This window comes from Arabidopsis lyrata (assembly GCF_000004255.2).
Source record: "Arabidopsis lyrata subsp. lyrata unplaced genomic scaffold ARALYscaffold_7, whole genome shotgun sequence".
NCBI lineage: Eukaryota > Viridiplantae > Streptophyta > Magnoliopsida > Brassicales > Brassicaceae > Arabidopsis > Arabidopsis lyrata.
Window position 1 is genome coordinate 3165878 of NW_003302549.1, and position 21556 is coordinate 3187433.

Here is a 21556-nt window from a genome sequence, read left to right on the forward strand (position 1 = left end):
CGTCCTATCATATTACCCGTCCCGTGAAATTAAACATTATTTAGTTATTTTTCTTTTTAATAATACTTTTATTTAAAAGCTATATAATTCAAGTCAATTTAAAAATTTCTTTTAAATGGTTCCCATAAGATATATATACATATATATTAAATTTGTATAGAGTTGAAATAATATTAATATTACAAATTTTTTATATAATTTAAATATTATAAATATTTTAAAAATATGTAATATATATTTTTTGTTATTGAATAAGAGGATATTATGTGTAAGAAATGTAGAAAATAAGAGTTTAATATTTTTATTATGGAGTCGCAAAAAAAAATCTTTTATTTCTATACATGTTATTCATTTATTAATAATAAAAGAAAACAAATCCTTTAAATTAGATATTAACTAAAATAAACGCACCATAATTACTTATTAAGTAACAACCAATAAATTTCACCAAAAAATAGGTAACAACCAATAAATTCTAAACGCAGTAATTAAAGAATGAGATATTAAAAAAAAAAATATCAAATAAGATACAAGAATCTTAAAATAATTGAACATCTAAATAATTTAATTGTTAGTGTCGATTTTAATGCCTTCATTAATGTGGATTTTTTTTTTTACAGAGAAATATTTCCTAAAGATTATCACATTAATGACTCAGAAAATTAAGGAAGATATGAATTTATGATTCTCGAAATCGTATTGGTAATATCTTTAAGTAATATTTTTCAAATTTAAATAATTAATGCCAATGGCATTCATCCGTAAATAAGGTCCAACTCCAGGATTTATTTGCTAAAAGTCATTCAAAAATGTATATATAGATAAATATAGTTTAAAGATTTTTTTTTTTCCAAAATAAGTGTTGTTTTCAATTTTCTATGCAAATAATAAATGTATTTAATACTTTTTAACCAGTTATATTTAATCATATATTTTTTAATTAGTTGAATTGGTTATAATTAATGATGTTTTATAGTATAAAAGTGATAGATTAAATGAGATTTTTATGATTTCTTAATATGTGTGTAAAAACCTTAAACTACAACTAATATGAAACAGAATGAGTAGTTTCTTACATTTATATATATATATATATATATATTTTAAATTACCTATTTTATTAGCCTAGAATTTTATACTATAAAATTATATTTCCTATCGAATATCGATGTTAAAAAAATGAAGGGAAATTGTTAAAAATACCCCCCTTTTCAAAAATGCCCCTTTTAGATGTCCATTTTCAAAAATGCTTCTTTTTAAATCTGAAATTTTTATAAAGTTTTATTAGGTTTATAAGGTACTTATAGATTGTAACTACTACTTGAAGACTCGATCCAAGTATTTATAAGGTTTTATAAGGTGTTTTTAAAGGTTTTACAAGTTATTTTAAAGGATTTTTAAGGTTTTTCAAAGGTTTTACAAGATATTTTAAAGATTTTTAAAGGTATTTAAAATGCATTTATAAGGTATTTATAAAGTATTTATAAGATTTTAGATACATAGAAATGTAGTTGTGTATGTTTTAATAATATTACATACATATTTGGGTAAATCTTATATTTTTAAGAGTATTTTTTATAAGGTTTTTAAAAAGAGGTATTTTTGAAAAGTGACATTTTTGCAAAAGTCCCAAAAATGAATGAAAGTCATAAAATGTATCAAACAAAACCATTGCTTAGAATTTACCAATTGAAATCATTGCATAATTATATATGGTACTAGATCATAACCCATGCTTGTGCAGTACGGATAAAATTTTAATTTTTAAATATTTATTTAAAGTTGAATTATTGTCTGTTTTATAGTACAATTTTAATCGTTTTATACATAATACAAATTTTTACTTGTTATCTAGGGGTGGGTGTTTGACTTTTTGGTTTGGGTTTAGTTTAGTTTAGTTCCAGTTTTTCGATTTTTACAAAAACTAAAACCAAATAGAAACCGTATGTAATTCATTTTGATTACGAATCAGTTTGTACGAGTTTTCGGTTTAACATAAATTAAAACCATATAAAACCATATGTATCTTGACCATGATATAACATACAAAAATTTATATATCATATATTTTAGAATAAAGTTTCGATATATCATAACTCATTCCATCATATTAGTACATTATATTTAACTCGCCGTCTACTATAAATATTTTTAATATATGCCTGATTATATCCCGACAACTCGAACTCCTCTAGTTTGTTTTGTTTTTTCATCTATTGTTAACAACTTTAGCAAATTAACATTTACTTAAATTAAAATATTATTGAATCTGTGAGCTATAGAGCAAATTTGGTTTTGGTTAAAAAGGAATTAGTTAAAGTATCTAAAATTGAACAGAGAAGGGTGTTTTCGTAATTTAGACGTGTTGAACACCATGATCCAAAAACAAGTGTTGTCTTCTCGCGTCTCTCATCAATCCTTTCCACAATGACGAAAATGGAGCTTCGACCTTTGGGTAACACTGGACTTAAGGTAAGCGCCGTTGGTTTCGGTGCCTCTCCGCTCGGAAGTGTCTTCGGTCCAGTCGCCGAAGATGATGCCGTCGCCACCATGCGCGAGGCTTTCCGTCTCGGTATCAACTTCTTCGACACCTCCCCGTAATCACTTCTTCTTCTTTTATCTTTTCTAAAGATTACTGATTCTTTCAATACTAATTGCTGATTCTGTGATTGTTGAGACTAATTATTCGCTAAAGTCTAAGATTTCTTTTGGAATTTTCAACTCCATGGATATGTATGTTTTTGAAGGTTTCTCTTATATATTTATTTGGGCATTTATTGTGTGTGAAGGTATTATGGAGGAACACTGTCTGAGAAAATGCTTGGTAAGGGACTAAAGGCTTTGCAAGTCCCTAGAAGTGACTACATTGTGGCTACTAAGTGTGGTAGATATAAAGAAGGTTTTGATTTCAGTGCTGAGAGAGTAAGAAAGAGTATTGACGAGAGCTTGGAGAGGCTTCAGCTTGATTATGTTGACATTCTTCATTGTCATGACATTGAGTTCGGGTCTCTTGATCAGGTTTACTACTTTCTCTCTTTTGGTTTATCACGTTTCCACTGTCTGTGTCTCAATCTTTACTAAGTGTTCTTTCATTGATGCCAGATTGTGAGTGAAACAATTCCTGCTCTTCAGAAACTGAAACAGGAGGGGAAGACCAGGTTCATTGGTATCACTGGTCTTCCGTTAGATATTTTCACTTATGTTCTTGATAGAGTGCCTCCAGGGACAGTTGATGTGATATTGTCATACTGTCATTACGGCGTTAATGATTCAACGTTGCTGGATTTACTACCTTACTTGAAGAGCAAAGGTGTGGGTGTGATAAGTGCTTCCCCATTGGCAATGGGCCTCCTTACAGAACAAGGTCCTCCTGAATGGCACCCTGCTTCCCGTGAGCTCAAGGTTTGACATTTAGATAAGAATGTGATTCTTATAAACATTTCTATAGCACTTGTATTGAAACATCCCGCATAAGATACCAGTGTTAAAACGCCATTGCATGCAGCATTCTCTCTAGCATAGGCAGGTTATATTCTATAGGCTTAGGTGCTATACTTGTGAGACTGATTACAATCCTCTGTTTCTTAACTCAGACTATCATTGTGATAAGTCTTCATAGACAAGATTAGAGTCAGTTCAGAGAGTCCCCAATGGGTATTAACATGTTAGTTGGTCTTTGATGAGTTTTTTTAAGTAGAAAATTGAACAGATTCACATGAAGGCTTGTATTTGGTTGACTTGATGTTTGGAAGAGTAGGGGATGCTCCTGAGTTAGTTTTGGTTTGTTCACTGTTTGATATTTTGATTCAGTGAGAAATAAACGAAGATACTGATTTCTTAACAAATTGTTCTTATATATGAAAGTCATAACCTGTTGCTGCTTTAATTGCCTTATGTAGTCTGCATGCAAAGCCGCAGTTACTCACTGCAAATCAAAGGGTAAGAAGATCACAAAGTTAGCTCTGCAATACAGTTTAGCAAACAAGGAGATTTCATCGGTGTTGGTTGGGATGAGCTCTGTCTCACAGGTATTCAAGTTTCGGGGTTCCCTCTCAGGTCCCATAATTATGTGGGAAACTGGAGTTAAATATGAAACAATTTGTGTGTGTTTCTGAATCAGGTAGAAGAAAATGTTGCAGCAGTTACAGATCTTGAAAGTCTGGGGATGGATCAAGAAACTATGTCTGAGGTTGAAGCTATTCTCGGGCCTGTAAAGAATCTGACATGGCCAAGTGGAATCCATCAGAACTAAAAAAGCTCTTTGTGTTCCTGGTAAACTCTTTTCTTGCTTCTTGTAATGTTTCGGTATTCGTTGTGTCATTGTGTTAATATATAAGAGTGTAAGTTTGGTTGGTATGATTAATAAAATTTCTTAGATATCAAAATTAATCTGAACATCTTTGATCGAATTCATTATTATATAAATAACAGCAGATGGTAAGACTTTTGAAGAAATTACAATATGTCCACTGAAAACACAAAAAAAAAAACGACTACAACGGAAAATCTCAATCACCAGCAACTAAGTTCAATAGCTTCTTGGAACCTCTTGTCGTAGGTAGCGGGATCGCCAAATAGCCAAAGACTAAACTTCGAGCGATCAGAACTTTCCGATGAGTTTCTTGCAGGAAGAAGACATTTAACTATTGGCGATGACGGTTCGTGTTGTGGCTGAAGAGTATTGTTTGTTGTTGTTATCTGCTGAATTAGAGGGTAAGGGAGCATGAACATCGCAGTTGATGAGGCCATTGATAGATCTAAATCCTGTTGATTCGAAGAAATTGTGAGGTTTTGAGTGCAAATTGGAGAGATTCCATAAGATTTGTATTAATATAAGTGGAGAGGATAAAGAATGAAGGGAGTAGGTGTGCGTATTTCTTTGGGACCAAGGAAGGCTGAACCAGAAATTTCGGTTGTTTCCTACCAAATATTTTATCCATATATAACCGACGGAAACAAATATATCCAAATTTGACCAATCAGTTCATGACACGTAGGACAACATGGCTAACTTGCGCTAAGACGGTGGCTAACTTGTGCCAATGCTATGATAAGATAAAGAGAACTTGCGACGACGACGATACCGTGAAGGGCAGAAACTCTCTATTATCGTGGACTTGGGAGTTGGGACCAACGCAGAAAGCTGCATGCAACACCCAAACTTCATCTTATATAATTGTAAATGCATATGAGAAGTGAGAACCAAGTTAAAAAAAAAAAAAAAAACCTTATCCGAAAGGTCAGTGCAGGCTATAACCAAAATCTCGAGATCATAGATAATTGTGAATGATCATCATAAGTTCATAACAACCGTCCTCAATTAAATTCCTGATAATTACCCTTTCTCTCATGAAAAATTGATTTTTGGGGAATTGCAGGCTATAACCAAAAAAATAAAAATAATTAAGGGAGTAACCATAGTAACCATCAATCTATGATATTCATTGTATTTTATGTATTATTGACTATTTTACCCTTGTTTCATGATACACAGATGCATACTTTTTCTCTTTTGATAAAAACTTCTTTTCTTTTACAATCTCTTCTTGTTCTATAGCCTGCAATTCCCCTCAACAAAACGATAAAAGGCAAAAAAAAAAAGAAGAGAAAGCAAAAGCAAAATCAAAATCAAAATCGATATATCAGACAGCCCCTCGACCTTTCTTTCTTTTTTCCTTCTCATCGTCTCCGTTGAACAAAAACCACACACGAAGAAAACCAGATAATTCCCATGGTGAACAGAGCTCAGATTTGAAAATTGAAGGTCGTAGACGTCAGACCAACCGCTAATCTGGCGACGGCGAACTTCTAATTCCGGTTACGGAAGGTCGATTGACTCCAAAACCCTAACTCTTTGTTCATCCAAATTTTTTCTATAATTTAAGAAGCTAGGGTTACAAATTGTTAGAGCTGAATCTTTGATTAAACCTGAAACAAGAAGAAAGCCTCAATGAGAAGAAGAAGATGAAGAAAAGAAGACGACGCGTCGGAGAAGCTGAAATTGACGGAGAAGAAGGGTCAACGACACTAGAGGAGAAGAGCATAAGTCAACAAGAAGAAGTTGGGCTTGAGTGTTTTGTAATAAGATTGTAATTGGCCCAAGTGAAAGAGTGTTTCAATAGATTTGTTTAAATAGAATAGTATAGTAAGTTAATGGAAAAGAAATTCTATTTATTTAATTTTAAAATTGTTTTCTTTTATATTTTGTAAATTTTACCTAAAATTTATGTTTATAAATATTAATTTAAATTCATGATTTTTAGAAAGAACTAGATTTTTTATGTATTTATATGATCTAAAATTTTAAAAATCGATATAATAACTATATGCGTTTTAAAAAAAAAACTATATGCATTTTAACTATAAATTTTTCAGTTATATTTTAGCTATAATATCCTTTATTTGGCATTTGTTTAACTCGGCAAATTGGGCTATTATGTTGTATTGTTTAGGCTATAACATTTTTTGTTGTTGTGTATTTAATTTGGTCGTTTGGGTTCCTTATGTTGTATCCCTTAGGGTATAGTGTTCCTTATTCATCGTGCGGTTAATTCAGCATTTTGTGTTCTTTATGTTGTATTTATTAGGGTATAGCATTCATTTCTATACATGTGTTTTTGGTTTGAGTGTAAGTCAATAGGTTTATTATTTTAAAGTTAAGGGTTTATTTATATAGATTTGTAGAAAATAGTATAGTAGACCATTCTATTCATATAGTACAATTTGTATTTAACTACAACCACTATTCACCATTAGAAAAATTTTACATCCGATTTGTAAAATTCAAACCATGTTTTATGTAGAAAAAAATCTACATTTTTATGAGATAAATTTGAAATTTTGAATCTTCAATATAAAAAATATATGCTCCAACAAAATATGATGGGGTAACAAAAATAAAAAGAGAAAGAAACACCAAAATGGTAATTTCCCCCACCCCTTATGTTAGTCTCCTAATTTTTTCAAATAAGGTGCTATATTCTTAATATTATTTATAAAATTGGTCACTCACCTAAATGGCCCTTGATTTTTTCGTTTTTTTTTTTATTTTATTGTGGCATGTAGATTGATGTTTGTAGTATTCATGGGTCCCATATTATTTTTTTTTTAAAAAACCAATTTTATATAGGGAAAATTCCCAAAAAAAACCCAAAGTAAATTTTATTTGGACGTTTAATACCCAATTCTTTTTTATTAGAATAAAAATACCTCATTTAAATATATGTTGTCTAAAACTACCTAATGTTTAAATGGTTGGTGGATTCGACCCCGTGATTTAACAGCCGTTAACGGCCGTTACGGAGTCATTAACTGCCGTTAAGTTTTAACAACACATGTTGAAACAAATATATAAATCCTGTTTACTAGTAATTACTGTAAAATTGGCGTAGTCTGGTGGTTAGATGGCTGTTTTCTCCTCAGAGAGTACCCATGTTCGAATCACCCTATCAATAAATTGTTTTAATTTTTATTTTCCCCTTCCGTCTTCTCTCCTCACTGTGTAACGTTAATCTAGGACCTATATTATTAATTACTTTCAATGTAATTTTTCAATCCCTACAAAATTGATGGGTCCTATATTAATTAATTAAAGCCAATTATATATAACATTTTTAAAAATTATTGGTGAGAATATTTGAATAACTTGGATTATTATTTACAACCTATTGGTTCATAATTATGATGTGTGAACAAGTTTTAAGGAATCTTGGCGACTGACAAAACTTTGGAAAGAAGAGAAGAAAAAGAAACTCCAAAACCAAAAGCAAACCACTTTGCATCACCACGGATGCTTCCTCTCCTCTCTCGAATCTTCTACCGAAGCAGATTCCTTTAATTTTGACAATCCCTACCGTATTTCACTTTTACGTGTTTTGTTTTTTTCAATTTACTTTCAAGATTATTCTCAAAAGCTCCACAAATTGTGAAAATTCTTTCCGAAACAGACATTTTTATTTTAATAGAAGAATTACCTGTGTTCTTTGGCAAATATAAATACACGTCGACAAGGACAACACTTGCACTAAAGATTGCAAATCCGTGTTCTCTCTCTTTACTATTATTTCCTCTCCAAAATATATAAGATTTTCTATTCAAAAACTATAGTGTTGAATCTTTTTTTTTTTGCTTAAATTCTCTGGCCAAAATATGAGCGATCCGAAGTATGCATATCCATACCCGGCACCGGGAAATTACCCGCAAGGTCCGCCACCGCCTGTGGGAGTACCGCCACAGTATTACCCTCCACCACCGCCACCGCCGCCTCCACCACCACAACGAAAAGTTGGTTTTCTTGAAGGACTGTAAGTGCTCTGTTTTTATGTTTCATAATACATATTAGTTTGTTTCTAATATGAGTTAACTGATGGACTTTGCGGGAAAAAAAAAATCAGATAAATTTGCACTTTAGAAATCTTTTGGAATTTATAAACAATATTTGTTGATAGTAATGTGTGTTTTGGTTTGCAGATTAGCGGCTCTGTGTTGTTGCTGCTTGGTGGATGAATGTTGCTGCGACCCGACCATTATATGCATTGATTAAGTTTTAAGAAATTAAAATCACTCCTATGTCTATTAATTCATTATGGTTATGAGGTTTATGTAATAATTGTTGTTAATTAAGAAGAAAAATTAACAAAAATAATTGTTGTAGTTTCATGTGACTACTATTAGGCTTATGGTTGTCTTTTATATGTGTATCACAAATTTCTGCAGCTCAAGAATTAACAAGAGAATTTATTCTGATTTCTGATTAGTTGTAGACAAAATGAAAATGTCAAAAAAAAAAAAAAAAAAAAAAAGTGTTGTGATGGAAATGTTGAAATTACAAAAGTAAAGGTGCTCTCGATACGTGGCAGTAGGTGGATATGCTTTTATTCAAATAGGGAAAAATGGAGAATGACGTGTCCACTTCTGAACCGAAGAGTAAGCATTATCGTGTCTTGGCTCTTACCCAGTGATAGGGACAAGACAAGAAATCGTATTTTGGTCCGAAACTTATAATACAGAAAGGACTAAAGTGGGTTCGGATTTTGTGAATACGCTGATCCAAACAAAGTTAAATCATACGTTATATTAAACTCTTAACCACATCGTCAAGTTCCAGCATAATCTATGACTAATATAGACATCATAGGAGAATGTTCCAGGTCTCGTTGCTTAAAAAGAAAGAGACGACTACAGAATTTATAAGGTCGTGTGGACCGATCATGTAATATAACTTATTGATTAAACCATTCCCAAAAAAATAAGAGTGAAAAGAGTTTGCTTCCCGTTATTGTTGCAGGGGGGGGGGAGCATTTGAAACAAACTGGAAACACTATATCACCTTTCACTCCCTTATCAGTCAACCAATGCAGAGTCCAAAAGGACCAAAACCCACACTGTGTACCGGTTTCCTATATAAATTCTTCATTTGACCAACACATAATTTAATACCAAAACCTGAAAGAGCCATTAAATGAATGAAATGCGTTATCACAGTCAAGAGATATTCGAGATATTTGGATCATGTTAGAATCCGTATCCATTTTGGTGTTGATCTCCTCCTCTTCTTGATCTTCTTGTTGTACTTGGTGATGCTGAGTATGAGCTGCTTGTGGAATACTTTGAGGATGTCAGTAACTCCTGATGTTTTGACATTCCTGCTGACACCGAATCTGCTTCCAGTGGCAGCTCATCTAGTGTCTGTTAAACCCACAAAAAAAAAAAACCATATGGTTATGTGAACATCAAACAGCAATTTCTTGAGAGAAACAATTCGAAGTGACACTTGTATGCACAGAGTTAGGTTTGTCAGAGAACATACCCTGTAAGCTTGCTGAAGAACGTGAAGAGTCTCCTGCGTTCGTTTCCTCTTAACTGCTATCTCATCTGGCTCTTGCAACATTTCTTCAAACAAGTTCTCCCTGCACCAGATTAAACCACCAGTCAGTTATAAGAGATTACTAATCCAAACACAGGTGTGAGGAATAAAAAAAGCGCAAGCATCACCTGTAAAGCTTCTTGATGAAGACGTTATGCAGCTCACGTTTCGTGTGGTTTACCTGAAGCATTATAAAGAAATGGTATCCGCATCTTCAGATTTCGTTTACTTTATGATAGCAACAATGTTATTTCGCACAATATGGACAACCAGCTTATCATTTTAACTCTTTCAAAGAGAGAATTAAAAAAAAAAAAATCAGATATCAAGGTGCTGATATATTGTACGAATTTGAGATACTGCAAGAAACTTGGGGAAGATATAGGGTACTTGCCAGGAAATGCATGATTGCTTTTGGTACCGAGTCCTCAATATTCTTCCTTACAATGTCATAGTATGATTTTAGTAACAGCTTTGTTATCTGAATCTCAACTGCTTCCTGTTCTGAATGGGTTTCGGATGGCCTCAAGACAGCTGGGGGCTTCAGAAAAGTAAAGAAAACCGTATGAGTCAAATAGGTAAGCATGTATTGGCAATATGAATCATCTAAGACAGTACAAGACATACCTCCTTTAGATAGATCATCGATAAGTTGTGAGACATATCCTCAACAGCTTCACTGAATGGTTTGTTTAATAAGCTATCTTTAGTAACTGCTCGAGTATCACCCCCTCGGAAAATTGAAGGGATACCCCATCTTGTATCATTCGCATTTGCTATCATGAATCAGTAAAACCACAATTAAAATCTACCCAGAATTATAAGCTATTAGCAAATCGAGACAAGAGATGTGTTCAAGTAGTCTCTGAGACATAACAAGAGATTCATCACACAGCCAAAAATCTTCCAAAACACGAAATGGATGGCCGGAAATGACAGCAATGAGAATATTACCAGCTGGTGCAGCTTTTTCAGCATCTGCAGATACAACTCCCTAGGAACAAGTCATGAGATAAGTGTCAAATAGTCGCTCTTTTACTTGGAAATGTCTATTTTGCACATGGGTCTTTAGGGCTAACCCACAGTGCACGATGATATACAGAATTAATTATATAACATGTAAAATGACAATACCTGATCAGTAACAATTCCATTAGCTTGCCTGCCGAGAAAAGTTCTAGGTTTCACCTGACTCGCGGAAGAAGATGTTCTATCAGGCTCCACGGTGTCCTGCTATATCAACTTAAATGTATAAGAAACACTGCAGAGCATATAAGAAACAAAACCAATTTTCATGTATTTGCTCTGAGTACTTCATACCTTTGGTCGTGCCACAGGATGGGGAATCCTCGAAGACTTCACTTGTTGCATTGCAACTTCCACGGCCTTGGTTCCACCAATAAAATTTGGATGAGAAGTGTTTATGTAATCCATCTGCAAACGACATTCAAGAAATTAACACCACCATTGAAGCAACCATGATCACCAGTACTAGTAATTTAGTTCACAATTAAAAGAAACTATTCAATCAAAAATGAGGAATCACTTCTCAAGATTAAAAAAGGTTCCTAATCAACCAACATGAGAAAATATCAGTTTAGGCTCCTTGTACACAATAGAGAAACTCAACTGAAAAATTACTCTTAGGGTAAATGAAATCAATGATCGTAAGGATTTTCAATTCATTATACAGACCTCCATATCAATGATATCCCCGATCATTGCTTCTGAGGGTTCAAGACCTTCTCGCAGGAAATCCCCGATAACCTCATCCATGCGCTTTCGCAGGACTGGGAATCGTTGTAACTCATTCATCATACATCTATGGCTAATCTGTAGAGAAATTCAAATTCATGAAAATAATGAAATTAATCTTATCATTTATCAACAACAAACCAAAACAAAAAACACTCACCTTTATTAGCTCATCAAAAATGAACCTAGCACACTGAAGGCTAGGATCTAACAAACGAGATATCTGCCTCCTAACAAGAACTTCAAATGGAACCTATGCATAATAGAATGAAATCAAGAGACTGTAATTAGATATCCTGGAAAGTAGATAAGGTCAGGAAACATATGTATGCTTGAAAGTCCTGACAACCAGGATGACTTCCATACATGCTGAAACATGTTAAGAAACCTACATCTGGAACAAATAATGCGGATCTTGGACCAGTTGCATTCTGAATTGCAGTCCGAATATCATCATCTGTCAAGTCTTCGCATGGATCAACCTCCTGAAGAGGTAATGTGAAGGAAGTCAATCAGTCTAAATTTACAGGAATACACTTCATGTAGATTAAGTAAGGAAAAAAATCACTATCTAGCAGACAAGGAACCGATCCAGTAATAACAGTTCAGATACTCAAAATGACAATTGAACATTGTAGGGACTCAACGTTTTACAAACTGGGAACAAGTCAGCTCTAGAAAGCATTAAGTAGGAAAAACGCCATGCCCCAAAGAGCTCAACGTCAGAAATATACTACATTACTTCCATGTGGATAATGTCACTAGCTAAACTAAGATAATATAGCAGAGCCAACACTTAACAAAGCAGTAAAAGTTTATAGAAAATGCCATTCACACGTGTAGAAGCTCTCTATCAATGTCAATGAAATGAACGTTAACCATCGAAGATCATAAGTGTATCAACAAAAGTACAGGAAAACATTGGCTAGTTAAGAAACGGGGAATTATAACAGCTGCTCAAGCTCAAGGAAAAAATTTTAAAGATGTCCAAACGAACCTCCAAACTCTTAACAAAGATTGACTGGAAAATATAATGAATTCTTGCTCCTCCAGAGAGCTCGGACGTAGACATTTCTTCACTTTTCCCGTCCAGCAATGAAGAGTATGCTGTTTAAAAAAAGTTAGCCATGAGACTCACTATGAACCATAAAAAAACATAATACAAATATCCATGGTCTCAACTGAAATATCGGCTTCAGAAATTACCTTCACAGTATTTAGAGAGAAAGTTGAGGAGAAGAGCTCCTTGACCAGCCTAAGAATTTCAAGGACAGTAAAGACCCACAGAATAGGATAAGTTTGACTAGTTAAAGATTGAGAAAAAAACAACAACTCATAGAGATGAAGCAAGTCATAAAGAATTTTTTTTTAAGAAAGTCTGTTCAAATGTAAATACTTTAAACAAGTTAAGTACCCATTGTCAGGATGTAAAAAAAAAAAGAAAAGAAAAGAAAAAGTACCCATTGGCCAACAATCTTTCCCGAAAAATAAGAACACCTTCAAATGCTAATTCTACGACTTTAAAAAATTTCTTTTTGTAGTCTAAAAATTAAAAGGCTTTATGAATGTCATGAACCCTGAGAACATACATGACAAATAGAGTAGACGAGCAAAATTGTATTCAAATGAAAAGACTGAACACACCACACCATAAAATGGAACAAATGGTAGGGTACCAAAGCCAATAACAGAACAATGAATTCGATATATAGGTCGCAAATTGGGCAGTAAAATACATACCCTTGATTCTGTTATTTCACCATAGCTCTGATGCTCCTTTGCTGTAGCAACCAAAGCATTACTTATCCGCGACTTCAAATCCGGAAGCAGGACCTTGATATGTTGAACAAGGATCTAAAAGAATGTAACAGAAAGGCGATCTTCTATCAGACATGTTCTAATATAAAAGTAGCAGTGCCAGGTATGAAATCTACGACATGCCATCTATTAGAAGTAAGAAAGGAAAATATACTAATCAAAAAACAACAAAAGATATACATGTGAGGGCCAAAAAAAAAGACCTGTAAAGGTCCTTTTTCAGGCTAGGGTAGAATCCGCACAAGCCATGTAAATAACCTTAAAAGTGAATATTGCAAATAAAGTCCAGTATCATCCCAATTAGATATTTCAAAATAGAGAAAGCGTCTCCCTTATGCCTTCCTGAACTATGATAGACATAAAGGAAAAAAGAACTCCCAAAACTAGAGAAAATACCTGATTTAACTTCTTTGCTAGCTGAGGGATACCCAAACGATCGGTAAGACCATGGTAAGCCTGTATAGGTACCAAAAAAAGCAGCTTTAATCAGGAAAAATAAAAAGAGTATCAGAAAGTGAATCAACAAATTGATGCTATCATACAGGACGACTACGGAAGAATTTCTCCTCTGCGACAAGTGCTTCCTTGACTGTGCGGTTTAGCAAAATATCCTGTTTATAAAATAAAAAGATCATAACACTGTAGATGCAGACGCCACAAAAAGTAGGCAAAAAAAAAATATATAACCATAGCATCGAAAAATAAGCACAGAACAGAAGCAAGTTAGCTCAAGTCACATAAAAGAAGAGCCACACTATGCAAAACAAATTTTAAAAAAGTAGTAGTTGGAGCAACCACGGGTTTACCTCCTGGCAACGATTTACAACTCCCACGTATCCAAGTCGAAGAGGAACAACATTTCCAAGTAGGAGCTTTCGAGCATCAGTACCTCTGTCCATAATATCCAACTGAAAACATGATAAAAAAAAAATAGTAAAACACATGAAAGACAGGGACGCCTATCTTTTCGGCTAAAAAACAATGATATAAACCAAATGTCTGGACTGGGAATATGCACCTTTGTGATTACACCTATCGTTCTGTGACCTGGAGACAGTATAGATACATGAAAGGGCGAAGATGAGTAATGTCAAATACAAGCCATTAAATAATCAATTTTTTTTCTTGTCATAGGACTTGTTAGCAGAACTTACCATCAGGATCTACAATGCTAGCAATTTGAAGGGCATCAGAGTTTGCTAAATCGGTATTTGCAGGGGTCACAGCCAATATCAAACAAGTAGCTGACTTGATGTAAGACAAGATCATCGTTCTTATACGCGCTTCAATGTCGGTTGGCTGGTCACCAACTGGCACCTTGGTAATACCAGGGAGATCCACAAGCGTGATATCCAATACATTAGGTGAAGAAATTTTAAGACGAATCTGTTTATCTGCTACACCTTTGTTCTCTCCTGCTAATCTATTCGTCTCAGCCTACAAAGATGTTGCATTTCATACATTAATAGCAACAAAGGCAATGCGTCAAACCAAGATACTAGAAAAGGAACAAACTTGAAAGACAGATTGACCAAAAGGGTATTAAAAAAAAAGCAAGAAGAACCTCAATTTCTCGACGAATCTCAGAGAAATCATAGAAACGAGTGTCTGGAGGAAGGTGAAGAAACTCCCCCCACTCATCATCGGATCCGCCATTAGAGCGGCTTTTAGTCTGGACGAGCTGGAGAACGAGAGGACGACGCGTGCAGATATCATTCCCACGAGGGAGAAAGTCACGGCCGACGAGTGCTTCAAGGACGCTAGACTTGCCACTGCTCTGGCTTCCAACAACAGCTACCTGAGGAAGCGCGATCGAAGACTGGCTTCCGAGCTGAGCGAATATGTCCTGTAGCTTATTTACAATCGGAATCACGGAGGATCCCAAGGGCGCGGCGTTGGCGGTGGAAGAAGACGGAGGTGGCGTAGAAGAAGGAGGCGTAGACGGAGGAGTCTCGCCGGAAACTTCTTCAATAGTCATCGATGGATCGGATTTGAATCAATGAAAGGGGCTAGAGATTTGGCAAATTGAGTTCGTGGAGAAGAGAAGACACACTGGGAAGAGAAGAGAAGAGAAGAGAAGAGAAGGTCAAATCCTCGATTTTTCGTGCTTAACTCTATCTATCGAGAGAGAGACAAAGGATCCCTTTTATTTGTGTCGCCGCTAAAATACTTTTTTTACTTGTAGAGGAGTTTTAAAACGTGAAGAAGAAAGTGAACTTTTTTTTTTTTAATAAAAATAAAAATTGCTTTAATTAATTTCAAACGGGTTCGACTAAAAGTGAACTTTAATCACAGCCTAAAAATTAATTCAAATAAATTACCTAATTACATTAGTTTTTTTTTTTTTTTTCTTTCTAACATTAGCATGTGTTTTCATTAACCAAATGAGTTTACATATTCATCATGTTTATAAGAAAAAATCTGTAGTTTTACAATTTTAGTGAAGAACTGAAGTTATGTTCTGTCTTTAAATATTCATTGTTAACTCAAACGCAACCTTTCGATATGTCATCTGTTATTTTTTTGTATGAATAAACTAAAAAGAAAAGAAATTAGAAAAATCGAATGTTAAAATCGTGGTAAACCGGCTAATGTCCTATCATCATTAAAGTTTCAAACCGGACGTGTGTGTTAGTTCAATGTTGTTGATAAGGTCTAAAACCGGTTAAGTGTGCGCCTTCCTATTCAACCGGATTAGGAGGGACAAGAATTTGGGAGGATCTGTCATCGAGCTAGCTGTCTTCATCATCAGAAAGAGTCTCTTCTTCAGAATCCAATCTTATACATTGATTACGCTGTTGAGACCTGAATTCTCTGAGGAGGAAGAAGAAGAAGAAAGAATGAACGTAGAAGAAGAGATTCAGAAACTGGAAGAAGAGATCCATCGTCTTGGTTCTCTCCAGACCGATGGCTCTTACAAGGTCTCTCTTCTCTTCTTTTCTCTCTCAAAAATCTTGTTGGATCTGGAATCTGTATATTTCAGTTCCAATCCATTTACTTTCATCTCAAGAATCAAGATCGTCACATTTACTCTTTTTTCTCCCTCAGATCTAAAAAGAATGGTTGATTGATAAAATCATGTTTGTTCCTTTTGGTTCCAGGTGACGTTTGGAGTGTTGTTCAATGACGATCGATGTGCCAACATCTTTGAAGCATTGGTTGGGACTCTGAGAGCCGCCAAGAAACGCAAAATAGTCGCATTCCAAGGTGAACTCTTGCTTCAAGGCGTTCACGACAAGGTTGAGATCACTCTCCGACCACCCCCACCGCCACCGCAAGCTGCTGCTGTCGCCTCCTCCTAAGTTCCCATTTCTGCTTTAAAATCTTTATACTATTGAGTGTAATGAAATGATAAACCTGAAAATCAATGATTTCTTTGCTTCTCTATTGGCATGATCACATCGCTTAAGCTATTTTTCTGTTATTTGTTACATGTAGTAACCAAGAGACATTAACAAGAAGTATTTCTTCTCTTCTTCTGCCATATAAACTGAAATACACAAAGGATATATAATAACAACTGTTTATATCCAAAATAGCAGCAATCTCTGGAGAAACATACATTAATTTACATATATATATATATATATATATATATATCTATAAACTTGTCAAGCTCTACAATCTAAGTTTCCTTTCTGATCAAAGACCCTCTGGCGTGTTAAATCTTCCCGCAATTTAGGTACCTTTATCAAAGCTCCAGAAGAAAAAGAGAGACCGAGGCGCTCTATACTGGTGTCCAGAAAGACAAGAGTGAACCCCTCTTATCTTAGGCATAACCGATCCCATGAATCTGCAAATAATGAAACCATTTCAGTTATACCTTTCTCAATACCGACTTCATATCTACTGTGTATCTAGGAGTATACTTACACAATGGTTACAGCCAGAAGAAAACCCTTCGTCGATTGTAGAGCAGAATACAAGAAAACTAGTCTTGAAGCCTCAGGCGGTTGAAGAACATCACAAAGTGATATTCAGGTGCCCAATACACGAATCCAACAACCGGTCCTCCTTTTACATACTGTATCAAAACCATAATTCAACAAACACATCACACAAAACATTTAAGTTTGAATCATGGACAAGTTTGTTTTAGTTTAGTCATTAGTGAGAGACGAAGAGAGGAACCTTGCCATCGAGGATAACAAGCTCGCCATCTACCCATCTCGGATTACGAAATCCAGGATCAGCAAGCCTACCTTGTCCTTTATATCTGGCAATCTGCATTTTTTAAGAATAACTCTATCATGAAGTTACACAAACTAGAACATTTCCAATAAGAAAACAGAGCTTAAATGATAAATTTGACTAGTGTTGTAAGCACACCACTCCAAATTCTTCGGGGATGAGTCCTTTATGTGGGAGCTCATAACGTCTACCAATCTTTGCCCGAAATGCAACCTGTCATGGGTAAGACTGTGGTAAGGCACACATCATGATATTGCAATAAAGAGTATTACGGAATAAGAACTAAAAAAAGAAGGATATCGAAAATAAGCAAGGCAAGTGTGCATTTATACATCCAAGTGACTATTGGATGATAATACTCCTTTCATGTGTAGTCAGAAAGGTAACAGCGTGTTTTTTTAACCAGATTGGTAACACAGTCCTTTGATTAAGGAAGTTCTTAACACTGACCATAAAAACTACATGTTTTCATATTTGTCTTAATACCTCATACTAGAACAAACATAAAGCTAACCTTCCCAGCAGGCACATAAGGATCTCCAGTTAATTTCACAGCTTCAACATATTCATAAAATTCAATATCTGTTGGCTTCTTAGACTCCTTTCCACCTTTCCACTGGCCAAACTTGCGTTTTAAATGGATTACTTCTGATGTATACAGCCCATGTGCGCCAATATAAAGTCCTGGATAGATAAGTACAAAGGAAATTAAAATCCTGCTGAGAGCTGATGTGAGAAAAATGGTATTTCCAGGTAAGTGTTACAAAATTTAAAGTATTCTATCGAAAAGACTCACTTGTCACATCCAAAAAAATAACTTCTAACAGCTGAGCAAGCAATACTGATAAAATTACAATACCTAAGGAGCCATCAATGCCAATTTCCATGTTCTTCAGAGAGACACAAAACAACCCCACATTCAATCAATTTACTCACTCACCGTCTAGAGGATCTAGCGATGGAGTCACATCAATGCGACGAAATTTCGTCAAACCCGACAACTGTTGACGGTTTTGAGCCTGGCTGAGAGTGAGGCTTAATAGCTCCCCAACATCCTTAAGCATCTGCAACGTTAATTTCTAGAATAAGCGACTCCCTTTTTGCAGTAAAACAAGAAGAAAACTAGAAAATAAACACAGCAGAACAAACCTTGACAGAAATCTTCTTCTCTTTCTCAATTGATTTGGCCAAATCAACCATAATGTTATCAATCCTGCGTCTACTTTGGCGGCTACCTTTTCCATCAACTAGTGTACCTTCTACACCCTTAGACTCTTTTACGTTTAAATCTTTCTCTAACCGAAGATAAAACGAAGAATTCTCCACAGATTCCAGATTGGCAGGGGATCGAAGTGACTCTTTAATAGGTTGGTTTCCAGAAAGCCGATCAACAATATCGCCTATCACAAATTTCACTGCGATTTCTCTTCCTCCGTTGTTGTCAATGATTTCATCCGTCACAGATTCCAATTCAATGTGAGTATTTTTTTCATCGATTTCAGCCTTAGTTTCATCTTCCACATCTATATCTTCTATATCAAGATCGTTCTCTTCATCTTCTTCATCAGCTATCTGCTCAATAACTTTTGAGATGAAATCCTTGTCCACCCTTCCAGGCGCAGTTACTTTCATAACCTTAACCTTGACCCCAGGAATCATATCTCGCAGGAAACTCTGGAAACCATAAGATTCCTCAAGAAGATCAGAATCATCATCTGAGTTATCGCTCTCTTCATCTTCACTACTCTCAACAGTAAGATTACCCGTATCTTCCTTCCTTCCAGGTGAAGTCAAAAACCTACCAGAAGTCAAAGTTCTGGAGGGCATAGTTGGTACGTCTGGGAAAATCTCCTTCCATTTTAAGTACACAGCCTGAAGAAACACACATCCCAATTTAACATCGCAATATATTCTCCACCTAGATATTCTAGACACATTCGTGTTGAGATAACGTAGAGAACTCACACTTTGCTATCTACTCAAAAAGGCCAGCTTCCTATAAAGAACCAAATGAAGCAAACCCCCAAATTCATTGAATAAACCGGAACATAATTCTCCAATGAATACCCCAATCACTCAAATTGGACACTAACTACGTAGGATTAAGGAAGAAAAAAACCTGCTTTTTGTAGTTCCCTTTTCCATCAAGTGTCAGAAAGATTTCAAAAAGAGGAGCACCAGCAGCAGATGTACTAAGTTGCCTGAGAGAGAAAGGGTTGTCATATAACACAATCTTTCAAACCAACAAATGACCTGGAGAAATTTGGCGTTTGATACACAAAAAACCCACACAGCCACAGATAAATTGAAGAGCAAAGAAGATAGAAGTACCGAGGATTATAACTTCTTGCCACATATCTTCCATGCTCTGCAGTAATTTGAACAATAAGACCAAAAGGATCTTTGACATCTTGTGAAATACCAGACCACCACCCTACCTGCAATCCATATAGAGAAGACGATGTAACCCCTATAAGGAGCTAAACCACAGTTATAAAAGAAACAAATAATGAGCTCACCAACCCAGCACCAGCTTTGTCTCGCAAGTATACTGCATCCTTGTAACGCTCTTCTAGAACAGCTCTCTATCACAAATGCAAAAAATGGAATCTTTCAGAATCAAATGTAAGTATCCGCAACAGTTTACATGGAAGAGTTATTACATAAAAAGTGGACATGACTTTGCCAACAGCATCATTTGTAGCAGTAGCTGCGATTGCCACCTTAAGCCTCGCAGCATCTTCATAGTCTTCTCGTTTAATGGCTCGATTCAATTGCGACTGTACACCCCAAATACAAAATTTCCCGCATTAGAAACATCTTCCCAAATTCTAAAATTCGCAGAGAAGCTATATAGTAATAGAATCATCAAGAGGAACCTTTAAGACGGAGAGAAGACGGTCTTGGTCATCGACTTGTTCGAAATGCTTCTTCCATCGGTCCCAATCCCAATCATCATCAATCTTCTCGACATTCTCTCCAGCATCGTTATCCAGAGTCGTCGTGTACCAGCTCAAGACAGCATCGAAGCGTTTGATGGCGCTCTTGAGGACATCCTGAATCGCGGAGTCCCATCTAGGGTTATCATCGGAGGACGAGGAAGAGGACGAATTGCTGCCGGAGGAGGAGGAGGAGCAGCGGCAGAGAGCGGTGGGATCGGGGAGACGATGAGGGTAAAAAGGTCTTTTGGAGGGAGTGAGTCTGGATGACGTGGCAGAGGCTGCGGGGGAAAAGGCGAGATTTTGGGAGGGCGGCGTGGATAAGGAAGGCATCGCCGGAGAGAGAGCGTGTGGTGATGTTTGGGGGAGGAATGGAATAATAATATGATAATTTGTGTTGTGTGGACGATGATGATGGGCTTTTTGATTGTCAAACGGAATTTGTGACTCGAGACTGTGTTATGTGGTTATGTGTTTATTAGCCGCAACGTTTATTTTATGTTTGGTCTGCGGGGTTGTCTGATTTTTTCAGCATATATAAGACCAAAACTTCTAATTTCCGGCTCAAACGTTTCTCTCATTGATCAGGATTTCTCTTTGCATTTTAGTGTTTTGTGTGTGTTAAAATAGAGTACACCATGTAGAGTTGTATCAAATGATTCTTTTTAGCGTATTTACATGAGATTTCGGGCTCAATCTCTAGAGAATACGAATCGAGTTTTTTTGGAGATTGTCAATGTACGTGAACATTTTTCAGTGTGTTACCGGCTAAAAGTGTTCGTCGTGGTCTTGAGTTTTGGTTTTGAACTTTTATTGGCTCTATTGGATTATAATTTTCTAAACTCATCGGCCATATATTTCTTAACTCACTAAGAGCAAGGAAGCTAGGTCGAATCAATGAACATGTGAGTAGACTGGAGTGTAACAACAACTCTCCCAAGTGGCTCCCATCGACTTTGTTAGTTTTAGAAGAAAACTTCATTAACTC

The 21556-nt window shown here is 35.5% G+C and overlaps 6 protein-coding genes across 9 annotated transcripts; 3 read left to right on the top strand and 3 right to left on the bottom strand.

Moving 5' to 3' along the window:
- Nucleotides 1-2313: 2313 nt before the first annotated feature.
- On the top strand, nucleotides 2314-4655 carry LOC9303236 (L-galactose dehydrogenase). Of its 2 annotated transcripts, XM_021018892.1 has the most exons (6): nucleotides 2359-2597; nucleotides 2790-3018; nucleotides 3103-3402; nucleotides 3900-4028; nucleotides 4121-4272; nucleotides 4559-4655. In XM_021018892.1, exons 1-5 carry the CDS (start codon nucleotides 2428-2430, stop codon nucleotides 4250-4252), a joined length of 960 nt encoding a protein of 319 aa, XP_020874551.1. In that variant the 5' UTR covers nucleotides 2359-2427; the 3' UTR covers nucleotides 4253-4272; nucleotides 4559-4655. The 2 variants fall into 2 exon arrangements, with proteins under 2 accessions (XP_002867164.1, XP_020874551.1); XM_002867118.2 differs by lacking the exon at nucleotides 4559-4655 and having other exon boundaries at nucleotides 2314-2597; nucleotides 4121-4395.
- On the bottom strand, nucleotides 4400-4972 carry LOC9303237. The gene has a single exon (XM_002869154.2). It carries the CDS (start codon nucleotides 4747-4749, stop codon nucleotides 4513-4515), a length of 237 nt encoding a protein of 78 aa, XP_002869200.1. The 5' UTR covers nucleotides 4750-4972; the 3' UTR covers nucleotides 4400-4512.
- A 2743-nt stretch (nucleotides 4973-7715) lies between these two features.
- On the top strand, nucleotides 7716-8747 carry LOC9305272 (cysteine-rich and transmembrane domain-containing protein A). Its single transcript, XM_021018370.1, has 2 exons — nucleotides 7716-8303; nucleotides 8470-8747. Exons 1-2 carry the CDS (start codon nucleotides 8149-8151, stop codon nucleotides 8540-8542), a joined length of 228 nt encoding a protein of 75 aa, XP_020874029.1. The 5' UTR covers nucleotides 7716-8148; the 3' UTR covers nucleotides 8543-8747.
- Nucleotides 8748-9133: 386 nt separating this feature from the next.
- Nucleotides 9134-15653, bottom strand: LOC9303238 (dynamin-related protein 3A). Of its 2 annotated transcripts, none has more exons than XM_021018369.1 (20): nucleotides 15003-15653; nucleotides 14593-14875; nucleotides 14457-14485; nucleotides 14245-14346; nucleotides 13981-14049; nucleotides 13835-13894; nucleotides 13361-13474; nucleotides 12827-12875; nucleotides 12618-12727; nucleotides 12013-12105; nucleotides 11781-11873; nucleotides 11561-11698; nucleotides 11186-11299; nucleotides 11000-11095; nucleotides 10820-10859; nucleotides 10493-10641; nucleotides 10260-10406; nucleotides 9994-10046; nucleotides 9809-9908; nucleotides 9134-9687 (listed from the first exon to the last, which is right to left on the bottom strand). In XM_021018369.1, the coding sequence occupies exons 1-20, from the start codon at nucleotides 15414-15416 to the stop codon at nucleotides 9514-9516; spliced, it is 2427 nt and encodes an 808-aa protein (XP_020874028.1). In that variant the 5' UTR covers nucleotides 15417-15653; the 3' UTR covers nucleotides 9134-9513. The 2 variants fall into 2 exon arrangements, with proteins under 2 accessions (XP_020874028.1, XP_020874027.1); XM_021018368.1 differs by having other exon boundaries at nucleotides 11000-11098; nucleotides 15003-15605.
- Nucleotides 15654-16090: 437 nt separating this feature from the next.
- LOC9305273 (costars family protein ST45-2) lies at nucleotides 16091-16913 on the top strand. The gene is made up of 2 exons (XM_002867120.2): nucleotides 16091-16359; nucleotides 16540-16913. Exons 1-2 carry the CDS (start codon nucleotides 16279-16281, stop codon nucleotides 16738-16740), a joined length of 282 nt encoding a protein of 93 aa, XP_002867166.1. The 5' UTR covers nucleotides 16091-16278; the 3' UTR covers nucleotides 16741-16913.
- LOC9303239 (protein EXECUTER 1, chloroplastic) lies at nucleotides 16890-21018 on the bottom strand. 2 transcript variants are annotated; one of them, XM_021018291.1, is made up of 13 exons: nucleotides 20755-21018; nucleotides 20509-20724; nucleotides 20293-20409; nucleotides 20149-20214; nucleotides 19961-20067; nucleotides 19749-19830; nucleotides 18779-19501; nucleotides 18570-18693; nucleotides 18144-18313; nucleotides 17768-17842; nucleotides 17570-17662; nucleotides 17312-17462; nucleotides 16890-17231 (listed from the first exon to the last, which is right to left on the bottom strand). In XM_021018291.1, exons 1-12 carry the CDS (start codon nucleotides 20899-20901, stop codon nucleotides 17370-17372), a joined length of 2013 nt encoding a protein of 670 aa, XP_020873950.1. In that variant the 5' UTR covers nucleotides 20902-21018; the 3' UTR covers nucleotides 16890-17231; nucleotides 17312-17369. The 2 variants fall into 2 exon arrangements, with proteins under 2 accessions (XP_020873950.1, XP_002869202.1); XM_002869156.2 differs by having other exon boundaries at nucleotides 20509-21018.
- Nucleotides 21019-21556: the final 538 nt, after the last annotated feature.

Bases quoted from the DNA above. Each gene is read 5' to 3' on its own strand.
- LOC9305273 (XM_002867120.2), top strand. From the start codon at position 16,279: ATGAACGTAGAAGAAGAGATTCAGAAACTGGAAGAAGAGATCCATCGT. The intron at 16,360-16,539 runs GTCTCTCTTCTC...TTTTGGTTCCAG, and splicing joins AGACCGATGGCTCTTACAAG to GTGACGTTTGGAGTGTTGTT.
- LOC9303236 (XM_002867118.2), top strand. From the start codon at position 2,428: ATGACGAAAATGGAGCTTCGACCTTTGGGTAACACTGGACTTAAGGTA. The intron at 3,019-3,102 runs GTTTACTACTTT...CATTGATGCCAG, and splicing joins AGTTCGGGTCTCTTGATCAG to ATTGTGAGTGAAACAATTCC. The intron at 4,029-4,120 runs GTATTCAAGTTT...TTTCTGAATCAG, and splicing joins GGATGAGCTCTGTCTCACAG to GTAGAAGAAAATGTTGCAGC.
- LOC9305272 (XM_021018370.1), top strand. From the start codon at position 8,149: ATGAGCGATCCGAAGTATGCATATCCATACCCGGCACCGGGAAATTAC. The intron at 8,304-8,469 runs GTAAGTGCTCTG...TTTGGTTTGCAG, and splicing joins GTTGGTTTTCTTGAAGGACT to ATTAGCGGCTCTGTGTTGTT.
- LOC9303237 (XM_002869154.2), bottom strand. From the start codon at position 4,749: ATGGCCTCATCAACTGCGATGTTCATGCTCCCTTACCCTCTAATTCAG.
- LOC9303238 (XM_021018368.1), bottom strand. From the start codon at position 15,416: ATGACTATTGAAGAAGTTTCCGGCGAGACTCCTCCGTCTACGCCTCCT. The intron at 13,895-13,980 runs GTATGATAGCAT...GTACCTATACAG, and splicing joins AATTCTTCCGTAGTCGTCCT to GCTTACCATGGTCTTACCGA. The intron at 12,876-13,360 runs GTATGTATTTTA...TGAAATTCTTAG, and splicing joins GTGAAATAACAGAATCAAGG to GCTGGTCAAGGAGCTCTTCT.
- LOC9303239 (XM_002869156.2), bottom strand. From the start codon at position 20,901: ATGCCTTCCTTATCCACGCCGCCCTCCCAAAATCTCGCCTTTTCCCCC. The intron at 20,068-20,148 runs GTGAGCTCATTA...TATGGATTGCAG, and splicing joins ACAAAGCTGGTGCTGGGTTG to GTAGGGTGGTGGTCTGGTAT. The intron at 19,502-19,748 runs GTTTTTTTCTTC...GTGTTTCTTCAG, and splicing joins AAGGGAACTACAAAAAGCAG to GCTGTGTACTTAAAATGGAA.